The sequence below is a fragment of the Armigeres subalbatus genome, chromosome 1 (assembly GCF_024139115.2).
Source record: "Armigeres subalbatus isolate Guangzhou_Male chromosome 1, GZ_Asu_2, whole genome shotgun sequence".
In the NCBI taxonomy this organism is placed as follows: Eukaryota; Metazoa; Arthropoda; class Insecta; order Diptera; family Culicidae; genus Armigeres; species Armigeres subalbatus.
Genome location: NC_085139.1, coordinates 211,586,163 through 211,609,069, shown reverse-complemented (window position 1 = coordinate 211,609,069; position 22,907 = coordinate 211,586,163). Strand labels below are relative to the sequence as shown.

At 45.7% G+C, this 22,907-nt stretch overlaps 1 protein-coding gene across 3 annotated transcripts in view; it reads left to right on the top strand.

Moving 5' to 3' along the window:
* LOC134205732 (beta-alanyl-dopamine/carcinine hydrolase) overlaps positions 1–15,527 on the top strand; it is a 97,913-nt gene extending 82,386 nt beyond the window's left edge. For all 3 annotated transcript variants that reach the window (XM_062681284.1, XM_062681285.1, XM_062681286.1), the window contains exons 3-8: positions 1,124–1,217; positions 12,693–12,796; positions 14,269–14,376; positions 14,441–14,675; positions 14,739–14,859; positions 14,919–15,527. In XM_062681284.1, the coding sequence (XP_062537268.1) occupies positions 1,124–1,217; positions 12,693–12,796; positions 14,269–14,376; positions 14,441–14,675; positions 14,739–14,859; positions 14,919–15,327 (1,071 nt within the window). In that variant the 3' untranslated portion in view covers positions 15,328–15,527. The remainder of the gene's footprint in view (positions 1–1,123; positions 1,218–12,692; positions 12,797–14,268; positions 14,377–14,440; positions 14,676–14,738; positions 14,860–14,918) is intronic.
* Positions 15,528–22,907: the final 7,380 nt, after the last annotated feature.

Sequence of the window (22,907 nt, the reverse complement as noted above, 5' to 3'; positions counted from 1 at the left end):
AAACTCATACGTACCAAATCGTAACCTCAGGAGAAACGTTCTGCTATAGTGGAGTTCTAGCAAATGTACGTTGCTTTCGTTGGTTTTAGCCCCAACGACGATGGACGGAAATACCTGCCGTGTCCGTATATATCTTATGTTCTACCACTATGCGCAATTATTCACGGGCGGCGTTGTCAATGTTGTCATTCATTTAATTGATGCTAAGACACCTTACTAAGATATCAAATTCACCTTAGTTTGTTTTCCTGTTGGATCATGCCACAAGTATTCCACGACGAATGAAACACTTCGGCGCCTTTAAAATCGATATCCCAACAAGGTCACTTCCCAGCTATGCAGCCTAACCTATTTATCGACCGAACCGTTACCTGTCACCGCAAGCGTTACACAATTTGAAACCTAATTGGCTTAGACATGCTCGCGATATTGGATTTCCGCAAAATAAAATCCTTTCTCCTTCATTCGCCATCAGTCTCATAGTTTTTCCTCCTCAATCGTTCGGTCATGTTACAAACGCGAATAAAGATAAATAGCACGACGCGACGACTAAAGTGATTGTGATCGACCGTTAAGGATTGATTAAATAACTATCATGCAGCAATAACTCAAACTAATGGCAGTTTACCCCACCTGTTACGACTTGTTTCAGATTAGCTCAATCGATTAAGAGCTATTGAGAGCCCATTTATTAAATGCCTAGCCAACAATTTCCCGCTAGTTGTTGCGATATCGCACGGTATTCGTCATAACTATGAATATATTTTAGCACTAACAATGTGGTAGGTATTTTCGATCGAAAGATATCAACGCTTAAAGAACCAATCCCACTGGCATAATTTTTTATTATTCGTTATTGGGTAGACACAATGATCACGACCTTCATGCCTTACACAATTTTTCTTAGAGAGGTTAAGGTCGTGAGCTAATGGATGTTCTATTTGATACCAAAATCTCATGAAACAGGAACAACCATTAATGCTTAAAACGTACTTCTAAAATCCGGCTTGTTATTCTACAATCACGTATTTATTATAAGTTTTCCTAATCCATCGTAAAAGACCATTAGCGACGTGTTTATTAATTTATGATTCGTTTGTTTGTTGTTTCTGCTAAATTTCAGGGTCGAACGTTTGCTGCGCTCATCAAAAACTTCCTGCAGTTATCCGGACCGTTGAACGACACCTATCTGCCGCTGTACAACACCGACGAGGGCAGTGAGTATGAAATTAGATCGTTTTGAATCAAAGCGGAACAGCTTTGTATGTTAAACGTGTTAAACACTTGAATGTTCGATAATGTGCTATCATATTAACGGCAAGATGAATTTTCAATTGAAGGATCAATGAATTGCTCTTAATAGTTTTGTGACTTTGATAATTCACGGAGAATGGAATTTAATCAGAATTGTTTTGTACGCTTTTCGGCCATTGAACTGGTACTACCCATGCTTTGAAATTACACAAAAAATATAAAACAAATCACATGCCAACAAATGCGGACTTTAGGGTGCCATTAGTTCGTGTGTTGGCCATAATTATACTAAAAGTGACTGCTCAAATTGCAAATAGCAATAAATAATGTAAGATCAGTGGAATATAATCCGAAGAAATTGCTTCTCACGAGACGAGCCAGCCTTGGGCTGAAAGTCTCTTTAATAAAGATATATAAAAAAAAATCAGAAGGGTTTTATACAAGATACGACCGCCCGACGTAAACTACGTAAAACAGATCATAAGATAATTATTTTGGTTAGAGCCTAGAAGGATTGAAATTTTGACTTTTGCGCTCATCTATGTTTGAACGATAACATTTGCTGTTTTGATGAACCTCCTAAATTTTCAACTGAATTGGTTATAATTTAACTGAGTACGAGCCGTTTGAAGTTTGTATGGAAATTATGTATGAAGCGGATCATTAATTATTTAGGGGGAGATCCCCCAGCGCCAGACACCTCCCAATATCGGACACTTCTTAAAACGATACTACTTGCAAAGGTCCCTCCTTCATCTCCTTCATCTTATCGATTCGTATTGGGATCAGCTGTGTTTCTATATGTAAAAGGTTAGTAAATTTTAAAAGAAAAGTTGGGAAAATTGTTATAATACAATATTAGGGCGAGTTTGGATAAAACCTAATACGATCGCTTGAAAAATTATCTAGAGTACGGCGTCGCAATCAACGGAGAAAATGACATTAAACGTGAAAACCCGAGCAACGCAGGGTACGTTCTGCTGGTAAGATATAAAAAGAAACATAATCCGGATAGTTAGAGTTTTTTGTTGTTAAATGGCTTATGTGTCCGGAACTTGAGGATCTCCCCCTAAATATAATCAACCCGAAGACTTCGTAGAATATTTCTATGTTGTCAACGTTCTCATATATTTTTAGATATTAATGAGCAACGTTGACTAGTTGACTAGTCGAGTCAAGTACGAGACACTGAAGACGGCCTTACTTTTGAGGTCGAAATACGTATCTGTCAAGATACAATTAAGTGGTGGAATTCAATGGGATTGTATAAACTCGTCTTATGACAGGCACTATGCGTCTCCGAATTTCTCTGCTGGTATCGTTATCGGCGGTCACCAGTGAGCCCAAGTACACGAATTCTTCAACCACCTCGATTTCGTCACCACCGATAGAAACCCGTGGTGGGTGGCTCACATTGACCTCTCTTGAGCCTCTTCCTATCATGTACTTCGTCTTCGACGTGTTGATGACTAGTCCAATCCGTTTAGCTTCGCTTTTCAGTCTGATGTAGGCTTCCTCCATCCTCTCAAAGTTACGTGCCATGATATCAATGTCGTCGGCGAAACCAAATAACTGGACGGACTTCGTGAAAATCGTACCACTCGTGTCAATCCCTGCCCTTCGTATTACTCCCTCCAAAGCGATGTTGAATAGCAGACACGAAAGACCATCACCTTGCCGTAACCCTCTACGGGTTTCGAAGGGCCTCGAGAATGCCCCTGAAACTCGAACTGCGCACATCACCCGATCCATCGTCGCCTTGATCAACCGTATCAGTTTATCCGGAAATCCGTTTTCGTGCATTAGCTGCCATAGCTGGTCCCGATCGATTGTATCATATGCGGCTTTGAAGTCGATAAATAGATGATGTGTGGGCACGTTGTATTCGCGGCATTTCTGCAATACCTGACGTATGGCGAACACCTGGTCTGTGGTAGAGCGTTCACCCATAAAACCCGCCTGGTACTGCCCCACGAACTCTCTTGCAATTGGTGTTAGTCGACGGCATAAAATTTGGGAGAGTACCTTGTAGGCGGCGTTCAGCAATGTGATTGCGCGGTAGTTGCTACAATCCAGCTTATTGCCTTATTGTAGATGGGACACACGACACCTTCCATCCACTCCTGCGGCAGAACCTCATCCTCCCAAACCTTGGTAATCACCCAGTGCAGCGCTCTAGCCAGTGCTTCACCACCGTGTTTAAACAGCTCTCCTGGTAGTTGGTCAACTCCAGGGGCTTTGTTGTTTTTCAGCCGGCCGATCTCCTCCTGGATTTCCTGGAGATTCGGAGCCGGAAGTCGCATGTCCTGCGCGCGTGCTCCTAGGTTCATTACCATACCGCCACCGTTGTCTGCCATATCGCCATTCAGGTGCTCTTCGTAGTGCTGCCGCCACCTTTGGATCACCTCACGCTCGTTCGTAAGAAGGTTCCCGTTTATGCCCTTACACATATCGGGCTGTGGCACGTAGCCCTTACGTGAACGGTTCAACTTCTCATAGAACTTTCGTGCGTTATTAGCGCGGTACAGTTCCTCCGGCTCTTCACGGTCTCGATCTTCCTGCTGGCGCTTTTTCCTCCGGAAAATCGAATTTTGTCTGTTCCGCGCCCGTTTGTATCGTGCCTCGTTCGCCCTCCTGCGGTGTTGCAGCAATCTCGCCCATGCTGCATTCTTCTCCTCAACTAACTGCTCACATTGGCCGTCATACCAGTCGTTTCTCTGATCCGAAGCCACCGTGCCTAGTGCAGCGGTTGCGGTGCTTCCAATGGCGGATCGAATATCTCTCCAGCCATCTTCAAGAGATGCTGCGCCTAGCTGCTCTTCCGTTGGGAGTGCCACTTCCAGCTGCTGCGCGTAGTCTTGGGCTAGTCTACCGTCTTGTAGCCGCCCAATGTTAAGCCGCGGCGGACGACTCCGACGCGTGTTGATCACCGTCGAGAGTTTTGAGCGCAGACATACTGCAACGAGGTAGTGGTCGGATTCAATATTCGCACTGCGGTAAGTGCGTACGTTCGTAATGTCGGAGAAGAATTTACCGTCGATTAGAACGTGGTCGATTTGGTTTTCCGTTACTTGATTAGGTGATTTCCATGTGGCCTTGTGGATATTCTTACGGGGGAAGAAAGTGCTTCGGACTACCATTCCGCGGGAGGCTGCAAAGTTTATGCATCGTTGGCCGTTGTTGTTCGATACGGTATGCAGATTATCCGGTCCGATGACCGGTCTATACATTTCCTCCCTTCCTACCTGAGCGTTCAGGTCACCGATGACGATTTTGACGTCCCGCAGTGGGCATCCATCGTATGTCTGCTCCAGCTGCGCATAGAACGCTTCTTTCTTGTCGTCGGATCTCCCTTCGTGTGCACGTTGATGATGCTATAGTTGAAGAAACGGCCTTTTATCCTCAGCTTGCACATCCTTGCGTTGATTGGCTGCCACCCAATCACGCGTTGGCGCATCTTTCCCAGCACTATGAAGCCGGTTCCCAGCTCGTTGGTGGTGCCACAGCTTTGGTAGAAGGTAGCCGCTCGATGCCCGCTTTTCCACACTTTCTGTCCTGTCCAGCAGATTTCCTGCAGCGCTACGACATCGAAGCTGCGGGGATGTAATTCATCGTAGATTATCGTATCGCAACCTGCGAAGCCTAGCGACTTGCAGTTCCATGTTCCAAGCTTCCAATCGTGATCCTTTATTCGTCGCCTAGGTCGTTGCCGATTGTATCGAGTCGTATTATCTTCTATGTCGTTCGTAATAGTTGTTTTTAAAGGCGGCTTATTGGGCCTGCGCAAACCTCCTGTCTCGTCGGAGGGCCGTCGTGTCAGGGCTGTTTAGCGTCCCACCTAACACCAGGACTTGGGCTTGTGCGCTTTGAGCGGCACACGGTAGCTTTGGCGGAGCCTACTTGCGGATACATGCAGCTTTTTATAGAGGTTTAACAGGGCCCACTGTCAAACCCCACCACATCCTAGGCAGGCGCCACAACTCGCAGATGGCCTGGGGAGGGATCGTCAAGCCCTTGGACATAGTCCCTGCTGCCCAAATATGAAAATGGTTGGATATGACAATTTAAAATTTTTCATTTAAAAACCCCAAATTTATTATTCCGTAGTGGAGATGATGCCTTTCTCTGAATATCTGAATATTCGACTTAGAGTGATTAATACATCTCATAGTTAATTGCCTATGAAATGGCGATTAAATGCTTTTGAAGTGTTATTTTAAGGGGTGCTGCCTAAATAGTAAGATAACCTTGTATAAAATTGATAATCAATTTTAATAATCACCTCTTACTTTACATGAACATGAAATAGTCTGTTCCGCGCCCGTTTGTATCGTGCCTCGTTCGCCCTCCTGCGGTGTTGCAGCAATCTCGCCCATGCTGCATTCTTCTCCTCCCCTAAATGCACACATTGGCCGTCATACCAGTCGTTTCTCTGATCCGAAGCCACCGTGCCTAGTGCAGCGGTTGCGGTGCTTCAATGGCGGATCGAATATCTCTCCAGCCATCTTCAAGAGATGCTGCGCCTAGCTGCTCTTCCGTTGGGAGTGCCACTTCCAGCTGCTGCGCGTAGTCTTGGGCTAGTCTACCGTCTTGTAGCCGCCCAATGTTAAGCCGCGGCGGACGACTCCGACGCGTGTTGATCACCGTCGAGAGTTTTGAGCGCAGACATACTGCAACGAGGTAGTGGTCGGATTCAATATTCGCACTGCGGTAAGTGCGTACGTTCGTAATGTCGGAGAAGAATTTACCGTCGATTAGAACGTGGTCGATTTGGTTTTCCGTTACTTGATTAGGTGATTTCCATGTGGCCTTGTGGATATTCTTGCGGGGGAAGAAAGTGCTTCGGACTACCATTCCGCGGGAGGCTGCAAAGTTTATGCATCGTTGGCCGTTGTTGTTCGATACGGTATGCAGATTATCCGGTCCGATGACCGGTCTATACATTTCCTCCCTTCCTACCTGAGCGTTCATGTCACCGATGACGATTTTGACGTCCCGCAGTGGGCATCCATCGTATGTCTGCTCCAGCTGCGCATAGAACGCTTCTTTCTTGTCGTCGGATCTCCCTTCGTGTGCACGTTGATGATGCTATAGTTGAAGAAACGGCCTTTTATCCTCAGCTTGCACATCCTTGCGTTGATTGGCTGCCACCCAATCACGCGTTGGCGCATCTTTCCCAGCACTATGAAGCCGGTTCCCAGCTCGTTGGTGGTGCCACAGCTTTGGTAGAAGGTAGCCGCTCGATGCCCGCTTTTCCACACTTTCTGTCCTGTCCAGCAGATTTCCTGCAGCGCTACGACATCGAAGCTGCGGGGATGTAATTCATCGTAGATTATCGTATCGCAACCTGCGAAGCCTAGCGACTTGCAGTTCCATGTTCCAAGCTTCCAATCGTGATCCTTTATTCGTCGCCTAGGTCGTTGCCGATTGTATCGAGTCGTATTATCTTCTATGTCGTTCGTAATAGTTGTTTTTAAAGGCGGCTTATTGGGCCTGCGCAAACCTCCTGTCTCGTCGGAGGGCCGTCGTGTCAGGGCTGTTTAGCGTCCCACCTAACACCAGGACTTGGGCTTGTGCGCTTTGAGCGGCACACGGTAGCTTTGGCGGAGCCTACTTGCGGATTCATGCAGGTTTTATAGAGGTTTAACAGGGCCCACTGTCAAACCCCACCACATCCTAGGCAGGCGCCACAACTCGCAGATGGCCTGGGGAGGGATCGTCAAGCCCTTGGACATAGTCCCTGCTGCCCAAATATGAAAATGGTTGGATATGACAATTTAAAATTTTTCATTTAAAAACCCCAAATTTATTATTCCGTAGTGGAGATGATGCCTTTCTCTGAATATCTGAATATTCGACTTAGAGTGATTAATACATCTCATAGTTAATTGCCTATGAAATGGCGATTAAATGCTTTTGAAGTGTTATTTTAAGGGGTGCTGCCTAAATAGTAAGATAACCTTGTATAAAATTGATAATCAATTTTAATAATCACCTCTTACTTTACATGAACATGTCCAGACGGTAGACTAGCCCAAGAATACGCGCAGCAGCTGGAAGTGGCACTCCCAACGGAAGAGCAGCTAGGCGCAGCGTCTCTTGAAGATGGCTGGAGAGATATTCGATCCGCCATTAGTAGCACCGCAACCGTTGCACTTGGCAGAGAAACGACTGGTATGACGGCGAATGTGAGCAGTTAGTAGAAGAGATGAATGCAGCATGGGCGAGATTGCTGCAACACTGCACGAGTGCGAACGAGGCACGATATAAACAGGCGCGGAACAGACAAAACTCGATTTTCCGGAGGAAAAAGCGCCAGCAGGAAGATCGAGACCGTGAAGAAACGGAGCAACTGTACCGCGCTAATAACGCACGAAAGTTCTATGAGAAGTTAAACCGTTCACGTAAGGGCCACGTGCCACAGCCTGATATGTGTAAGGACATAAACGGGAACCTTCTTACGAACGAGCGTGAGGTGATCCAAAGGTGGCGGCAGCACTACGAAGAACACCTGAATGGCGATGTGGCAGACGAAGATGGCGGTATGGTGATGGACCTGGGAGAACGCGCGCAGGACATAATTTTCCCGGCTCCGGATCTCCAGGAAATCCAGGAGGAGATTGGCCGGCTGAAGAACAACAAAGCCCTTGGGGTTGACCAACTACCAGGAGAGCTATTTGAACACGGTGGTGAGCCACTGGATCGCGCGCTGCACTGGGTCATTACCAAGATTTGGGAGGAGGATGCTTTGCCGCAGGAGTGGATGGAAGGTGTCGTGTGTCCCTTCTACCAAAAGGGCGATAAGCTGGATTGTAGCAACTACCGCGCCATCACATTGCTGAACGCCGCCTACAAGGTACTCTCCTAAATTTTATGCCGTCGACTAGCACCAACTGCAAGGGAGTTCGGGGGGCAGTACCAGGCGGGTATTATGGGAGAACGCTCCACCACAGACCACGTGTTTGCCATCCGCCCAGTACTGCACAAATGCCGCGACTACAACGTGCACACCCATCATCTATCCATCGCCTTCAAAGCTGCATATGATACAATCTATCGGGACCAGCTATGGCAGCTAATGCACGAACACGGATTTCCGGATAAACTGACACGGTTGATCAAAGCGATCCCTTCGAAACCCGCAGAGGGTTACGGCAAGGTGATGGTCTTTCGTGTCTGCTATTCAACATCGCTTTGGAGGGAGTAATACGAAGGGCAGGGATTGACACGAGTGGTACAATTTGCAATAAGTCCGTCCAGCTATTTTGCTTCGCCGACGACATAGATAATATGGCACGTAACTTTGAGAAGATGGAGGAATCCTACATCAGACTGAAGAGGGAAGCCAAGCGGATCGGACTAGTAATCAACATGTCAAAGACGATGTACATGATAGGAAGAGGTTCAAGAGAAGACAATGTGAGCCACCCACCGCGAGTTTGTCAACTCGTGACTGATTCTATTTAAGCAAAGGCGATTGCCTATGTTAAGTAAATTAGTAAACCAAGTTCGGTACTAGTTAAGTATTCCATCAAGCTGGAGCCTCTCAGATTGATATCCGAGCTACCCCAGATGATGTAATGAGCATTAGAATCACTGCCGACAATTAGCGGAAGGTCTTTCGAAGTGCAATGTATGATAACGTATGTATGGTAGAATGGCCTTTGCGGAACCCATACTGGTTGCTTGAAAGGCCACCAGCACACTCCGTATAGTCCGTCAATCTATTTTGAATCACCCTCTCTAACAACTTACCAGTTGTGTCGATTAGGCAAATTGGTCTGTATGAAAAAGGCTCTCCCGGAGATTTCCCAGGCTTAGGCAATAGCACCAACTTCTGCCGTTTCCAACGATCTGGGAAGTTTCCTTCGTCCAGGCAACGTTAGAGGCAGCTTAAGTTTTCTTGCAACGACGATAAGCTCATCATTAGACACTAGCGGTACCACGTTCACTGACTCGTACGGTGTGGCGGGCTAGTCCGATAAGTCATGCTTCGGGAACAAACCTTCAACGATCCTGGCTAACATCTCCGGGGATTTCTCAGGAGGTGTGCTGTTGGTCCTAGCCATCACTATCCAGAATGCATCCCCAATGAAATATTATTGGCCATCATAGCACACCTCTTACTACATTTGATTTCGTAGTTCAGAGCTCTGCTAGCTGTTTGGAACACCCGGCGTCTTTCTAGCCTGTCCACTTCGGTTCTAGCACGTTTTTTAGCTCTAAGACAGGCTCTGCGAAGATCAGCTATCGTGCTCGTTCACCGGGCACCGGTTTGCAGTTGCCGGTTGGCATAGTCCTCCTGGGCATTGTTACGTCACATGCTCGTGTTAGGACATCGTATAACTCATCGCCATATGACATCACCATATAGATTTAGCGATGCTGGGTCATTAGGCCGAAGGCCGTTAGGCCAAAGGTCATTAGGCCGAAGGCCATTAGGCCGAATGGTCATTAGGCCGAACGGTCATTAGGCCAAATGGCCATTAGAAGAAAGGCCATTAGAAGGAAGAAGGAAGAAGGAAGAAGGAAGAAGGAAGAAGGAAGAAGGAAGAAGGAAGAAGCAAGAAGCAAGAAGGAAGAAGGAAGAAGGAAAAAGGAAGAAGGAAGAAGGAAGAAGGAAAATGGAAGAAGGAAGAAGGAAGAAGGAAGAAGGAAGAAGAAAGAAGGAAGAAGAAAGAAGGAAGAAGAAAGAAGGAAGAAGGAAGAAGGAAGAAGAAATAAGGAGGAAGGAAGAAAGAAGAAGGAAGAATGGAGAAGGGAGAAGGAAGAGGGGAAGAAGGAAGAAGGAAGAAGAAAGAAGAAAGAAGAAAGAAGGAAGAAGGAAGAAGGAAAACGGAAGAAGGAAGAAGAAAGAAGGAAGAAGAAAAAAGGAAGAAGAAAGAAGGAAGAAGAAAGAAGAAAGAAGGAAGAACGAAGAAGGAAGAAGAAAGAAGAAAGAAGAAAGAAGAAAGAAGGAAGTCGGAAGAAGAAAGAAGGAAGAAGGAAGAAAGAAGAAGGAAGAAGGAAGAAGGAAGAAGGAAGAAGGGAGAAGGGAGAAGGGAGAAGGAAGAGGGAAGAAGGAAGAAGGAAGAAGGAAGAAGGAAGAAGGAAGAGGGAAGAAGGAAGATGGAAGAAGGAAGAAGAAAGAAGGAAGAAGAAAGAAGGAAGGAAGAAGAAAGAAGAATAAAGAAAGAAGAAGAAAGAAGGAAGAAGGAAGAACGAAGTAGGAAGTAGGAAGAAGTAAGAAGGAAAAAGGAAGAAGGAAAAAGGAAAAAGAGAGCAGGAAGAAGGAAGAGGAAAGAAGGAAAAACGAAGAAGGAAGAAGGAAAACGGAAGAAGATAGAAGAAAGAAGAAAGAAGGAAGAAGAAAGAAGGAAGTCGGAAGAAGAAAGAAGGAAGAAGGAAGAAAGAAGAAGAAAGAAGGAAGAAGGAAGAAGGAAGAAGGAAGAGGGAAGAAGGAAGAAGGAAGATGGAAGAAGGGAGAAAGAAAACGGAAGATGGAAGAAGGAAGAATAAAGAAGGAAGAAGAAAGAAGGAAGAAAGAAGGATGATGGAAGGAGGAAGAAGGAAGAAGAAACAAGGAAAGGGTGAAGGGAGAAGGGGTGAGGGGAAGAAAGAATTTCTCATTTTTCACTTCTTGCTTCTTTTTGCTGATTCGGCCTAATGGCCATTCGGCCTAATGACCATTCGGCCTAATGTCCATTCGGCCTAATGACCATTCGGCCTAATGTCCATTCGGCCTAATGACCATTCGGCCTAATGTCCATTCGGCCTAATGACCTTCGGCCAAATGGCCTTCGGCCTAACGGCCTTCGGCCTAATGGCCTGACACCAGATTTAGCTGAGCTACTTGCATGCCCGAATCCGCATGGAGGCCGGACAGACCTACCCACCAGACGGGTGTTTGTTATCTGTGCCAGGACCACAGATCAAACACCTCGGTGCGGGCTGGCAGGTTTGAGCCTTGTGACCTTCAGCTCCACACCTTCGGCAAAGCCGACTCCGATCAGGACCTTTGCAGTCATATGACTAATGTCCGTAATCGAAGCACTTGAAGCAGGCCTGATGTTATTGGTTTGCGCTCACCGAACATACCGACCAACCTCTCATAAGAGCTCTCACCTAAAACGCACCACCCAGCACCTCTTCTGCCTACTTTTTATACGTGGAACTCTTCCGCCCAGCTTCCCTCTTTAAGACGACTATCAACTCGCCCTTCTGCGTTCTATGGATGCAGTTGACATCATACTCTAGGCCTGTGAGCTTTTTATCGCCCCGTAAAACCTTCAGAACGTCAGCATAGCTCTTACCATTGCTTCACCTCTGTCCTTCCTGCCATGACCATTGGAATGTGTGCCCTTTCCTCTACGGGCACTCTCCTTCTTGGCCAATGGCGCCTTCGCCTCCTCTGCCGTTTTTCGCTCCTTCTTCGCCTGTGGTTCACAACTTCCCTCCAGGGCAAACCTTCCTCCCGGTAAACTTCGGTAGACCTCGTTGAAGGAGGAACTGGTTTCCGTCGTTCCTTAGGGTCGGCAACCTGCTCAACCTTCTCCTGACGAATCTTAGTAGCCTTCCTCTTGTACAATACCGGTTGCCATACTGACCTGGGGCTGTTCATATACCACGTGGACATGTTTTGGTCAGCTTTAGATACCCCCCTCCCCCAGGGTGTACAACTGTCCATATAAATTCTTAAAAAATTATATGAACCGTGGACATTCTCCCTACACCCCCTCCTCCCTAAACTGTCCACGTGGTATATGGACAGCCCCTTACTTAGCTTTGAAGTTGCTTCAGTGACAGCAATGCGTCTGCGGAGTTCTGCAGTCTGGCTTTCTGCCAGCTGCTTTTCTTCGGTAAGGACTCGAATCTTCGAATCGGCTTCCATCCTGCACACTCAGTTTTTATTTCTGCAGCTCGGCAAAAATCCGCACAGCCGTGCGCCAGCAAAATTAATAACTGATATTCCGGCAAAAATAGCGTTTGTTAGCTGATTTTCGGCAAATTAGTTGCTGACTATCAGCATTTTTGACAGATATCTCGGCAAAAAACATGTTTGCTGGGGCACGGCTGTGCGATTCTCGGTAAAAGTTCAACATTCTGCTGAGATCCCGGTAAAAAAATTAAGTGTGGCCTCCACCGCTTTGCTCACTGCCAACTCTTTCTCCTCGGTAAGTTAGCGGATCTTTCGTTCCAGGACTTCCACTCCTGCTTTGCCTATACAACCATGTAGCAGAGGGTCAGCATAGACTTTTTAAGGTCCTTCCTGATTTAATCCAACATCCAACATCCAAATTTGGTTTCTCATCTCTAAGATAAAGTCTTTATTCGTGTACGATTTTTAGTGGCCTAATAATTCATCTTGTTAATGTACTTACATAAGATCGCTAATCAATATTAAGTTTTTTTTTCCAATATAAAGGAATAATAATGAGCATCCTTCCATTTCTCCATAGGAAAAGTCTACAATGAAACTCTCGACTCGGTGAAGAAATCGTTCCCACAGTACGTCCGAGAACTGGAAGGCACGGCAGATGGCGCACAAGTGGAATTTCATAAGGTTCGTATCATGTTCATAATATTTATGAACCCTTGGGTACATCTGACTTATAGTACGTGACAGCTGTTTCCCACATTAGAAATAGAAAAAAAAATCCACATTTAGACACTGAATGCTGCGACTAATTGAACATGACAAATAATTGCAATTAACCGATCTGACAACAAAGTTGATCAATAATTATCATCGCTGCTTGATAGAGAATGAAACCGATTAGAGTCTCAATTACGGCACTTGAGTTCAAGAATCAATTACTACACCCTTGTTGATATCTGGTGGCAAACTGTTCAATTATCACCCCGGCACCTGGAATAAACTATCAAAATGGCCCATTAAAATAGCGATATCTTTCCGGTGTTCCTTACAGCAATTAATGAGGCGTACATATTTTCGTTTTTGTTGTAATAGTGATTGATATATGCTGTCATTTGTTATACAACGATCTAACTGGAGACATATTAAACTTTGTGTTACATTGTAAGATGGATACAACTGTTTTCCTATGAGTACAAAGCGGCTTCATATATTCATAACAGGATGTATGAGGGTCTGTTCACAAATTACGTAACGCAAAAATCCGAATTATTGACCCCCTCCCTCCCCCTCGTAACAAAAAGTAACATTTTTGGTACTCCCTCCCTCCCTCATGTAACGCGTAACTGTGAAAATTTTAAAGGCAGATTTTTTTTCCTTCTCTGAAGCATTTGGGTTTTGGTATTTTTTAACACTGTTAGAATGGGGACGGCACATGATCAAAAATCAAGGATATCAAGAATACAGCTAGCAGAAACGAAAATATAATTTGTGATCATAACCATTTACATAGTTTTGCGGAACTGTGGTGTCGAGAAAAACAATATGCACTTTGTATTTTTATGCATATCAGTCCCGCTATGTCAGCATGCTTGGTTTCGATAATAAAATACGATAACGATAAACAGCAATAACTTCAATCAGTGATTTAAAAATAAGACATTCAAATAAACTTTTATTCGCGTTATGCGTAACATTTGGTACTACCCACCCCCTCCCCCACCTTTTAGTGTAACAAAGTATAACGCAAGTTGGACCTCCCCCCTCCCCCCAGAAGCGTTACGTAATTTGTGAACAGACCCTGACCTGATTTAATTTTAATTTTAGCTACTTGATGAAACTATATGAACATCGATATTAAATCGTCATCTTTGTTGCGGCCATGATTGTCTAGCAAATGTTCATTACGCTGCTATCATAACTTGATAGGTATTTCTATTACATGGTGAAACACCTGATAGCTTGAACTTGGCCACACTGTTGATAATTGGTGCACATATTAGCATCCAAGATCAAAACAACTCCCACATCTAAAGAAGCCGTGTGAACAATGTTGAACCGGTTCACGCTGCCATGCTCAAGGCGTATGATTAATGAGATTTTAATTAAGTCATTAGACACTACATGCTATATTCTGCTCTTTCTCCACTTGATTATAGCTGTTCCTACTACACATGGACGAGATCCTACCGGTAGCCGTTGAAGGTAAAAACAGCATCAATCAGCCGATCGGGTGCTCGACTGTTTGCGTCAATGAACCAGATTGTGTAAGTTTACTCAATCGTACAAGTCATCCTTCACATAGCTCATTTGAATCCTCGAATTAATTAGGAGATCCTAGCCCATACTGAAGATGCCCTGAGTGAGGTACTGAATCACTACTACTTCGTTTCGGCTCATATCGTATCGGACTCTCCGCAGGGTAAGTACAACGTAACCGAGGAACGCTTCACGTCCCTCTGCTATGCAGGCCATCTACCGGGATACACCATGAACTATAACTACCATGGATTGGTGTTTTCGATCAACACTCTCAGCGCCAGCAAGCTTTATAGTGGAAAAACTCGTAAGTGACCTCATTGTTGCATTTCCAAGGTTTAAAATCTTTATGGGATCATTCATATTACAGCTCGGCACTTTATTACTCGTGCTTTGCTTTCGGCTGAGAACTTCGTGCAAGCGCAACAAATTCTCCGAGATAATGGAGTCGGTGCTGCAGATGGCTGCTCTGTTAATATGACGTTCTTGAAGTAAGTAGAAAAAATCACATTGACATTTCTAAAACAATAAAAAATATCATTCCAAACAGCCAAGATGGTGACCGGATGTTCCATAATGCTGAAATGGGCCCAGCCGAGCGAGATCAGTCCCAGTTGAACATTCTCACTGCCAGTCCCGGGGAGCATATCGTGCATGCCAACATGTACCTCCGGTTGCCAGTACCGGAGGTGCACGGGCTGATCATAGACTCCAGCGTGGAGCGAATGAAAACGTTCAAGTCGTTCCACGCGCCGAAAACGCTCAACGATGTGATCCGTATGTTGGGTGATCAGAGCGCCAGGGAGCATACCGTTTTCCGCGAGAAGGACGCCAAGGATATTATCAAGACAGTTTGCGTGGGAATCTTTGACTGTCGCAAGCGGACCTGGTCGTTGTATTCGGACAACCCGAAGTTCAATGCTCCGCTAGTTGTGATGCCACTGGTGATTAAGGACTAAGCGTTTACTATAATATGCATTGAATAACGATTAGGATGAGATTGTTCTAATTTACATTCAATGTTTCATGGTGCAATATTTAAAAGTATAACTGTTCATCAACGCATTTTTAAGCGCGGCTCTGTTTGCTTAAAACTAATTATCAAGTGGTTAATTTTATATCAATCGTTATATTTATAAATAGATGATGTTAAGCTTTAGTTTACGTTTGCAGTTATCAGAAATAGTTGAACGAAATCCTCTTTGGTGAATGTCTGAAAATGTCTTACAAAAAGCATTTGAACTGCCTATGTGACATTTTTTGTTGAAATGAGATTTTTATATAATCTGAATCCTCGTCCAAAAATAAGTATTCTAGCAAAAAACACGTTTTTTTTTCATGGCTGTAAGATCCCCAGTGTGGGAATGTAATGCCAATAAGAAGAAGAAGATGATTTTTTTTTTCGTTTGTTTGGCAAACTACATATGTACACGGATTTAAGAAGCATTTATGGAGTACTGCTTGCATTTTTCGAACTAGAAGTGCCCCAAGATGTTCCGGACAAGTTGCATAATGGGAACGAGGGCGACTATTCCACTCCATAGGAACGTCCCCATAATCAACGTGATTCTTGCTGTGTGTACGCCAAGCGGAGGCAGCACAGAAGAAAGGTACCAAAATGTTGACGTGCCGAACGTGTTCAGCGTGATTACCTTCTGATGGTGCAGTGTAGGCTTGCGCAACTATTGCAGCCACATTTGTTGCGCAAACTTTGCCACCATCGTTTCAATTAATCGTTGTCATCAACCGTATAGAGTTTGCGAATACCTAAAATTTTGAATACATGAATAGTTTGTAGCCACTAAGTTACATATTCGCTTTGCAAAACCCCACATTCACCGTAACTATTTTGCCCAAATTCAGTTTCACGGTTGCGGCAACACCAAAACGATCTGCCACGATGACGTTGATGTCGTCGGCGTAGGCCGGAGCCGGTAAAGTTATGTACTGCGCGCGTTCTCCCAGGTCCATCACCATACCGCCATCTTCGTCTGCCACAACGCCATTCAGGTGTTCTTCGTAGGGCTGCCGCCATCTTTGGATCACGCTCGTTCGTAAGAAAGTTCCCGTTTATGTCCTTACACATATCAGGCTGTGGCACGTGGCCCTTACGTGAACGGTTCAACTTCTCATAGAACTTTCGTGTGTTATTAGCGCGGTACAGTTGTTCCGTCTCTTCACGGTCTCGATCTTCCTGCTGGCGCTTTTTCCTGCGGAAAAACGAGTTTTGTCTGTTTCGCGCCCGTTTATATCGTGCCTCGTTGCCCCTCGTGCGGTGTTGCAGCAATATCGCCCATGCTGCATTCTTCTCTTCCACTAGCTGCTCACATTCGCCGTCATACCAGTCGTTTCTCTGATCCGGGGGCACCGTGCCTAGTGCAGCGGTTACGGTGCTACCAATGGCGGATCGAAAATCTCTCCAGCCATCTTCAAGAGACGCTGCGTCTAGCTGCTCTTCCGTTGGGAGTGCCACTTCCAGCTGCTGCGCGTATGCTTTGTCGGCGAGAGTACACTACGACACAGTGGAATACCGGCAAGGATTTTCGGAGCAGTTGAGGAAACACGAACGCAAGAACTTTAGCGATAATATTACTTTATTCGAGGAGTTAAATCAAACACGTTTTCACACGGTAGCTATGCTTTTATCTGTGACGTATACAAGCATAACAAAGTGTATAAGCACGGAAGGTGCTCTCAATAGGGTTGTGCATGAAGGCTCAATGTGAGTGCATACAAGGGAGGTGAACATTGCACCCTCTCAACACTTCCCCTCAATGTGAATTCTCCTTACACGATTGATCCTCGCAAAGTCCCAGCAATTCGCAGAACTGATGGTGTTTCACAGGACCCAACGGTGTGGTCAGGGGCTTGCATTTGGTCTGTGGGACAGTATTGCAGGCGAGCTTCCCCACGACTACACAGTTCTTCTACGAAGCGTTCCTTGGTATCGATGTGCTTCGATCTTCTACTTACGCGCTCCGAGCGAACGAATTCCAAGCATCCTTGGTTGTCTTCCATGACGGTGGTTGGTTGGTTCTGAAGTTCACCCAGATCTCGAAGGAGCTGTCTGAGCCATAGCGCTTCCTGGCAAGCTGCGCTAAGCGCCACGTGTTCAGCCTCCATTGAGGACAACGTTACGCACGGTTGGCGACGACTCGCCCACATAATACAACCTCCATAGAATTTGAACAATATTCCGGACGTAGATCGTCGACTCTCAGTATCGCCGGCCCAGTCGGCATTCGAGGAACCGATTAGACCTTGCTGGTGTCCTCCGCATAACTGTAACTGTTAGCATATTGTACCTTGCAGATAGCGGAACACACGCTTCGCCGCAATCCAGTCACAGTTTCGAGGAGCGGTAAATCTTCTTCCCAGGATCGCTGCACTTGTTGCTATATCCGGCTGAGCGACAATTGCCAAATATAACAAGTCCGCCAAACCAAACTACGGTAGTTAGTTCGATCTTTGAATGGTTCACCACTTTCCACAATCTTCAGGTAACCAGCGTCCATCGGCGACTTGGCCGTTTTACACTGTTCCATACCGAACACTTTAAGCAACTCGTCTAAGTAGTTACGTAGGCTTAACTTGAACACTTTGTCTTCTCGTTTAACTTCTACCCGTGGGAAGTGACGCACTTCTCCCAGAGGTGTTAGTTCGAGTTCGGCTTTCAGTTTTGCAGTGATCATCTCAATTTACGCTCCACTGTCACACGCGATCAACATATCATCAACGTACTCTATCAACATCACTTTAACGCTTCCAATATCAGCAACGTACAAGCAAGGGTCCGCCACGGCCGCTTTGAACCCAATTCGCACCAAAACTTTATCAAGTCGCCGGTTCGTAGATGCTTCGCTGTAGATGACATACCATGTGTTTCTTGCCGGCGACGATGAATCCAGGCGGCTGTCACATGTACACCTCTTCCTGCAGTGAACCGTAGAGATAGGCCGTTTTTACGTCCAGGTGACGAACCAACATATTGTTCTTTACCGCCACCGATAGGAATGTTCTGAATGTTGCTTGGCACGTGACTGGTGCGTACATGCAAAGCCTTGGGCTACAAGCCTGGCTTTGTGTTTCACGACTTAGTTTTCTTCATTCCGCTTCTCTTTGTAGACCCCTTTAGAACCAATGGGCTTTTTCCTTTCTGGTAATGGGACCAGCCTCCAAGTTTGATTCCGCCGATGAGACTCCATCTAGCGTCATGCCATACGCGATGTTTCAGGGCCTCTTTGAAGTCGATTGGGCCTTCTACAGCACACGCGGCGAAACGCACTGCAAAGTCGACATTATAACCCACTAGACGTTAATGCAGGGTGCCATGGTTCGGCCTGCACGACGTAGGATCGGACTTGAATTTGTTTGAGGGGCTTCAGGTTCTTCGGCTTCGTAGTAGTCGTCGGATACATCTTCGGCCGACTCTTCACGCACTTCTTCCTTCTCTTCTTTGAAGGGGATCAGTTCAATTTCTTCTTCCTTTTCCTTCACTGGTTCACTTTTCTTCTTTTCTGCAGGTGTCACTTTCATCGTTGTCGATCCATTGTCCAACTCGATGAAGCGAGCGTCGTGGCTCACCGTGATTAGATTCGTTTCTGCTGTATCGCATAGCCGACGAACGTCAGCTTTCTGGCTTTGCTGTCTAACTTCTTGCGTTTGTTGTCCGGCGCTGAGATCGGGATTTCTTCCCCACCAAAGCTCGTGAGGCGTTTTCTTGATGGTCTTCGTCGGCAATCTGTTTTGTATGTACATATGTGACAGTTAACATTGCCTCAACCCAGCACCCCTTTTCCATCCCCGCATCGACCAACCGACAGGTTGCCATTTCGGTAAGCGTTCTATTTTTGCGTTCCGCAACGCCGTGGGCCCTCCTTAGCCGTGCGGTAAGACGCGCGGCTACAAAGCAAGACCATGCTGAGGGTGGCTGGGTTCGATTCCCGGTGCCGGTCTAGGCAATTTTCGGATTGGAAATTGTCTCGACTTCCTTGGGCATAAAAGTATCATCGTGTTAGCCTCATGATATACGAATGCAAAAATGGTAACTTGGCTTAGAAACCTCGCAGTTAATAACTGTGGAAGTGCTTAATGAACACTAAGCTGCGAGGCGGCTCTGTCCCAGTGTGAGGATGTAATGCCAATAAGAAGAAGAAGAAGAAACGCCGTTCTACGCCAATTTTCCGACCGAAATCAAATTTGTGGACAGCCCGGGCCGGGCACTAACTTCACTTCGTTTATTTTAATTTTGATCGTTTCGTCGGACCCGTCGACACCGTACACAATGACACTTCCTTCACCCAAGATTAGGGTTTTCTTCCCGTTTGCCATCGTTATGTATCCGCCCGAAAACTCTTCCAACGACTCGAAAAACGACCGATCGTTGGTCATGTGCGCAATGGCGCCACTGTCTATCACCCGCACGATTTCCGTTCTCCGACGGTGAACGCAACACCACGTGAGTCACTTTGTGCGGCCATATCTTTCACATTACCTTTACCAACATTGGCTGTGTTACTGTTTTTCTTCTGGGCAGCTTGGAACTTCCTGCAGTTCCGTTTGATATGACCGGCTTTCTTACAGAAATGGCTCATTGTACTCATCGACGAGCTTGGACTTCACTACGTCGAGCGATATGTCGTCGTCGGATCGACTATCCAGAGCCGTAACCAAACCGTCGTACGAAGCTGGCAGGCATACAAATTTTAGTGTCTTTATCCAAACTTTCGTCGAATTCGCGCAAATGATTTTCAATTTTCCCGTTTTCCACTAGATTAGAAGCACATAACTTTTTCAAAAGTGAAACGCGAACCGACCGCGTCGTCTTTTGGTGGTAATGTTTGAGAGCATCGAACGTATCGCGCGCGAAGGCACTGTTTCTCACAAGCGATAACTGGCTGTTTTCAAGCAGCAGGATTATTATCGCTTTTGCTTCCCGATCGTCCTTCTGCCATGCGTCGGTGTGAGGGTGAGATATATTAGAAAATAGATAATCCACTTCCAGCATGCATTGATGACAGATATGCAAATAACATTCGTATTACGGTTTGGTTGCCAACATTGACTAGTGAATAGCAGGCCATGACTTTGCCTCTTTCCTCGTCGGGCAACGAACGCAGTTGCACGCTCGACAAGAGAGCACTTTAGCGATCACACTAACGGATAGATCGTTCGGTGGAATTGGGCTCCACATTCGAGATTCGAGTTAACATGAATTGTTTTCGGAATAAATGAATTATTTTCCCAACGGTTTTCTGCTTGTGTTGTCGAAGGTGCTCTTGAAGAGTATAGGATTGCTGCATCTTTTGATGGTAAAGGTTGTGTAGAAGAGGGGCGGATTGTTCGTGTAAATGAAACGTTAATGCGGTGGACCAGCAGAACGCAACGATTCAAATTTGAATTGAGATGTATTTGAAAATGGGAATTGAGTACTTGGCTGTAATTAAAAAAAAGGAGATGTAAATAGTTGTTTATGAAAATCCCAAGTCCCTGTTTTTTTGTGGCCTTCGTGGCCGTGCGGTTAGCGACGTCAATCGTCTAGACGCATGTGCTATGGAGTGTGGGTTCGATTCCCGCCCCGGTAAGGAGGAAACTTTTCGTGATCGAAAAATTCTCCACTGGTCCACTGGGTGTTATGTGTCCGTTGTCTAATGCTAGGTGTTAAGTGTTCAGTCTGTACGACCTCTGGTCGAAGACGGTGTTCCTGTCTTTTATTTTTCTCTTTTTTTGGTGAGAGAAGAAGGGGAATGTGAGGATGAGATATATTAGAAAATAGGTCTTCCACTTCCAGCGTGCATTGATGACAGAAATGCAAATATCATTCGTATAACGGTTGCCAACATTGACTAGTGAATAGCAGGCCATGACATTGCATCTTTTCTCGTCGGGCAACGAACGCAGTTGCACGCTCGACAAGACAGCACTTTAGCGATCACACCAACGGATAGATCGTTCGGCGGAATTGGACCCCACAGTCGGTACGATCCTCTTCGTCGGGAATGTCTTCTTCGATCACATACCAGAGATTGAAACTAGATCGACAACTAGCAGTAGCGAGCACAACCAAGATGCAAGAGACTCTCCGGCAATCCCCGGGTCGGCTAACTACTGGGTAATCAAGGGTTTTTCGCGGTAAACAAAAACTAACAACACAGAACTTTCACTTTCCTTGTAAAATTTTATTTTTCCTATTTGTGGCGTGTGCGTGTTGTTCTGTGTAATCAAATTGTGTGTTAATTTGTTAAGTGTATCCTAATTCTATCGATCGTACCGGTACATACCGCTGCTGCTGTTGATGACGGGGCCGAAATAGCCGCCACAGTGACTCCAGTCCAACTGTGCGGCCAGAAATCTCGCCAGAATAGCGAGGCGAGCGGTGAACGGACAATCTTTATCCGACGGGGCCAACGGGCAGGCGTCTTCCCTCGTATGCGCGATCGGCCGGCCGTGGCTTAGCCACCTTGGACGGCCGAGAGGGGAACTCCTCCTTGACGATTAGGGCCTACGGCCCGAGGAGTCGTCCGGTGAAGGACGTTAAAATCCTTGACTGATTAGGCACGGAAGCCAAATGACTTCGCGGGCCGAACCGTGTGCTGGACGAATTGGCAGTTCGAAAAAGACGTAGAAAAAGAGAGCAAAAGAGGTCCTAAAGGACACAGAGGAATTAACTTCAAGTTCCACAGTACAGGGTTCAGAATTACCTGAACACTTTTTCCCCGGAGTTCACACTAGCTCCTGCTAGAAAAAGGGGGGGGGGTTCACTTGAAATTCTGCACTTCACTTCCACTTCACAGCACACGGACGCCTGATATACTAAGAGGCCGAAATTGGGCAATGGCTACTCTTTTATATCAATTTCTTCCCATATTTTCCCGCTAATTTTGCAATTCGCTTTCATCCAACATGGCATTCTTCCAAGCATGATGCCATGTTGGATATTTTATAGCACCCTCATGTTATTACAGCGGTACCAAACCCTAACGCTTCTGTGGTAGCTCTGCTGGTATTACACGAGAAACGTGAAGGCTCCGACAAAACAACATAATTACAAAACAAAAATCTACAATTTGTAACCAAACGGTTACAAGATTGCCGCGAGCAAGAAACATCTTGACCCGCACTTTCCATGTTTGCCAGTTGCTGCCGTTAAATTTGGCAATCGAAAATTTCGAATCACCCATCTTCACCGATGCACTTTTTCACGGGGTAAGCAAATACAACTCTTCCCGTCTTCTCACTGGAAAACTGGCAAACTTCTCTCTTCTCATAATTTTGCTAGCCTTGCTTTCACAAACACCCAGGATGTTATCGATCATTTAGTAATCTGCGTTCGATCATTTAGTAGTTTGTCAATAACTCATTCCAGAGGCTAAATTTCAAAATGTGTTGTATGGTCGACTTTTAGTGCGAAGGTTTTTCTACAACTCTCTTTAACAGGTCGATGTTCGAATTCCACTGCTTAAGGAGTTACGGTGCTAGTTGCTATACTTATACTAAATGATAACCAAATATGCAATCATTTAGTCCAAGTTACTGCTAC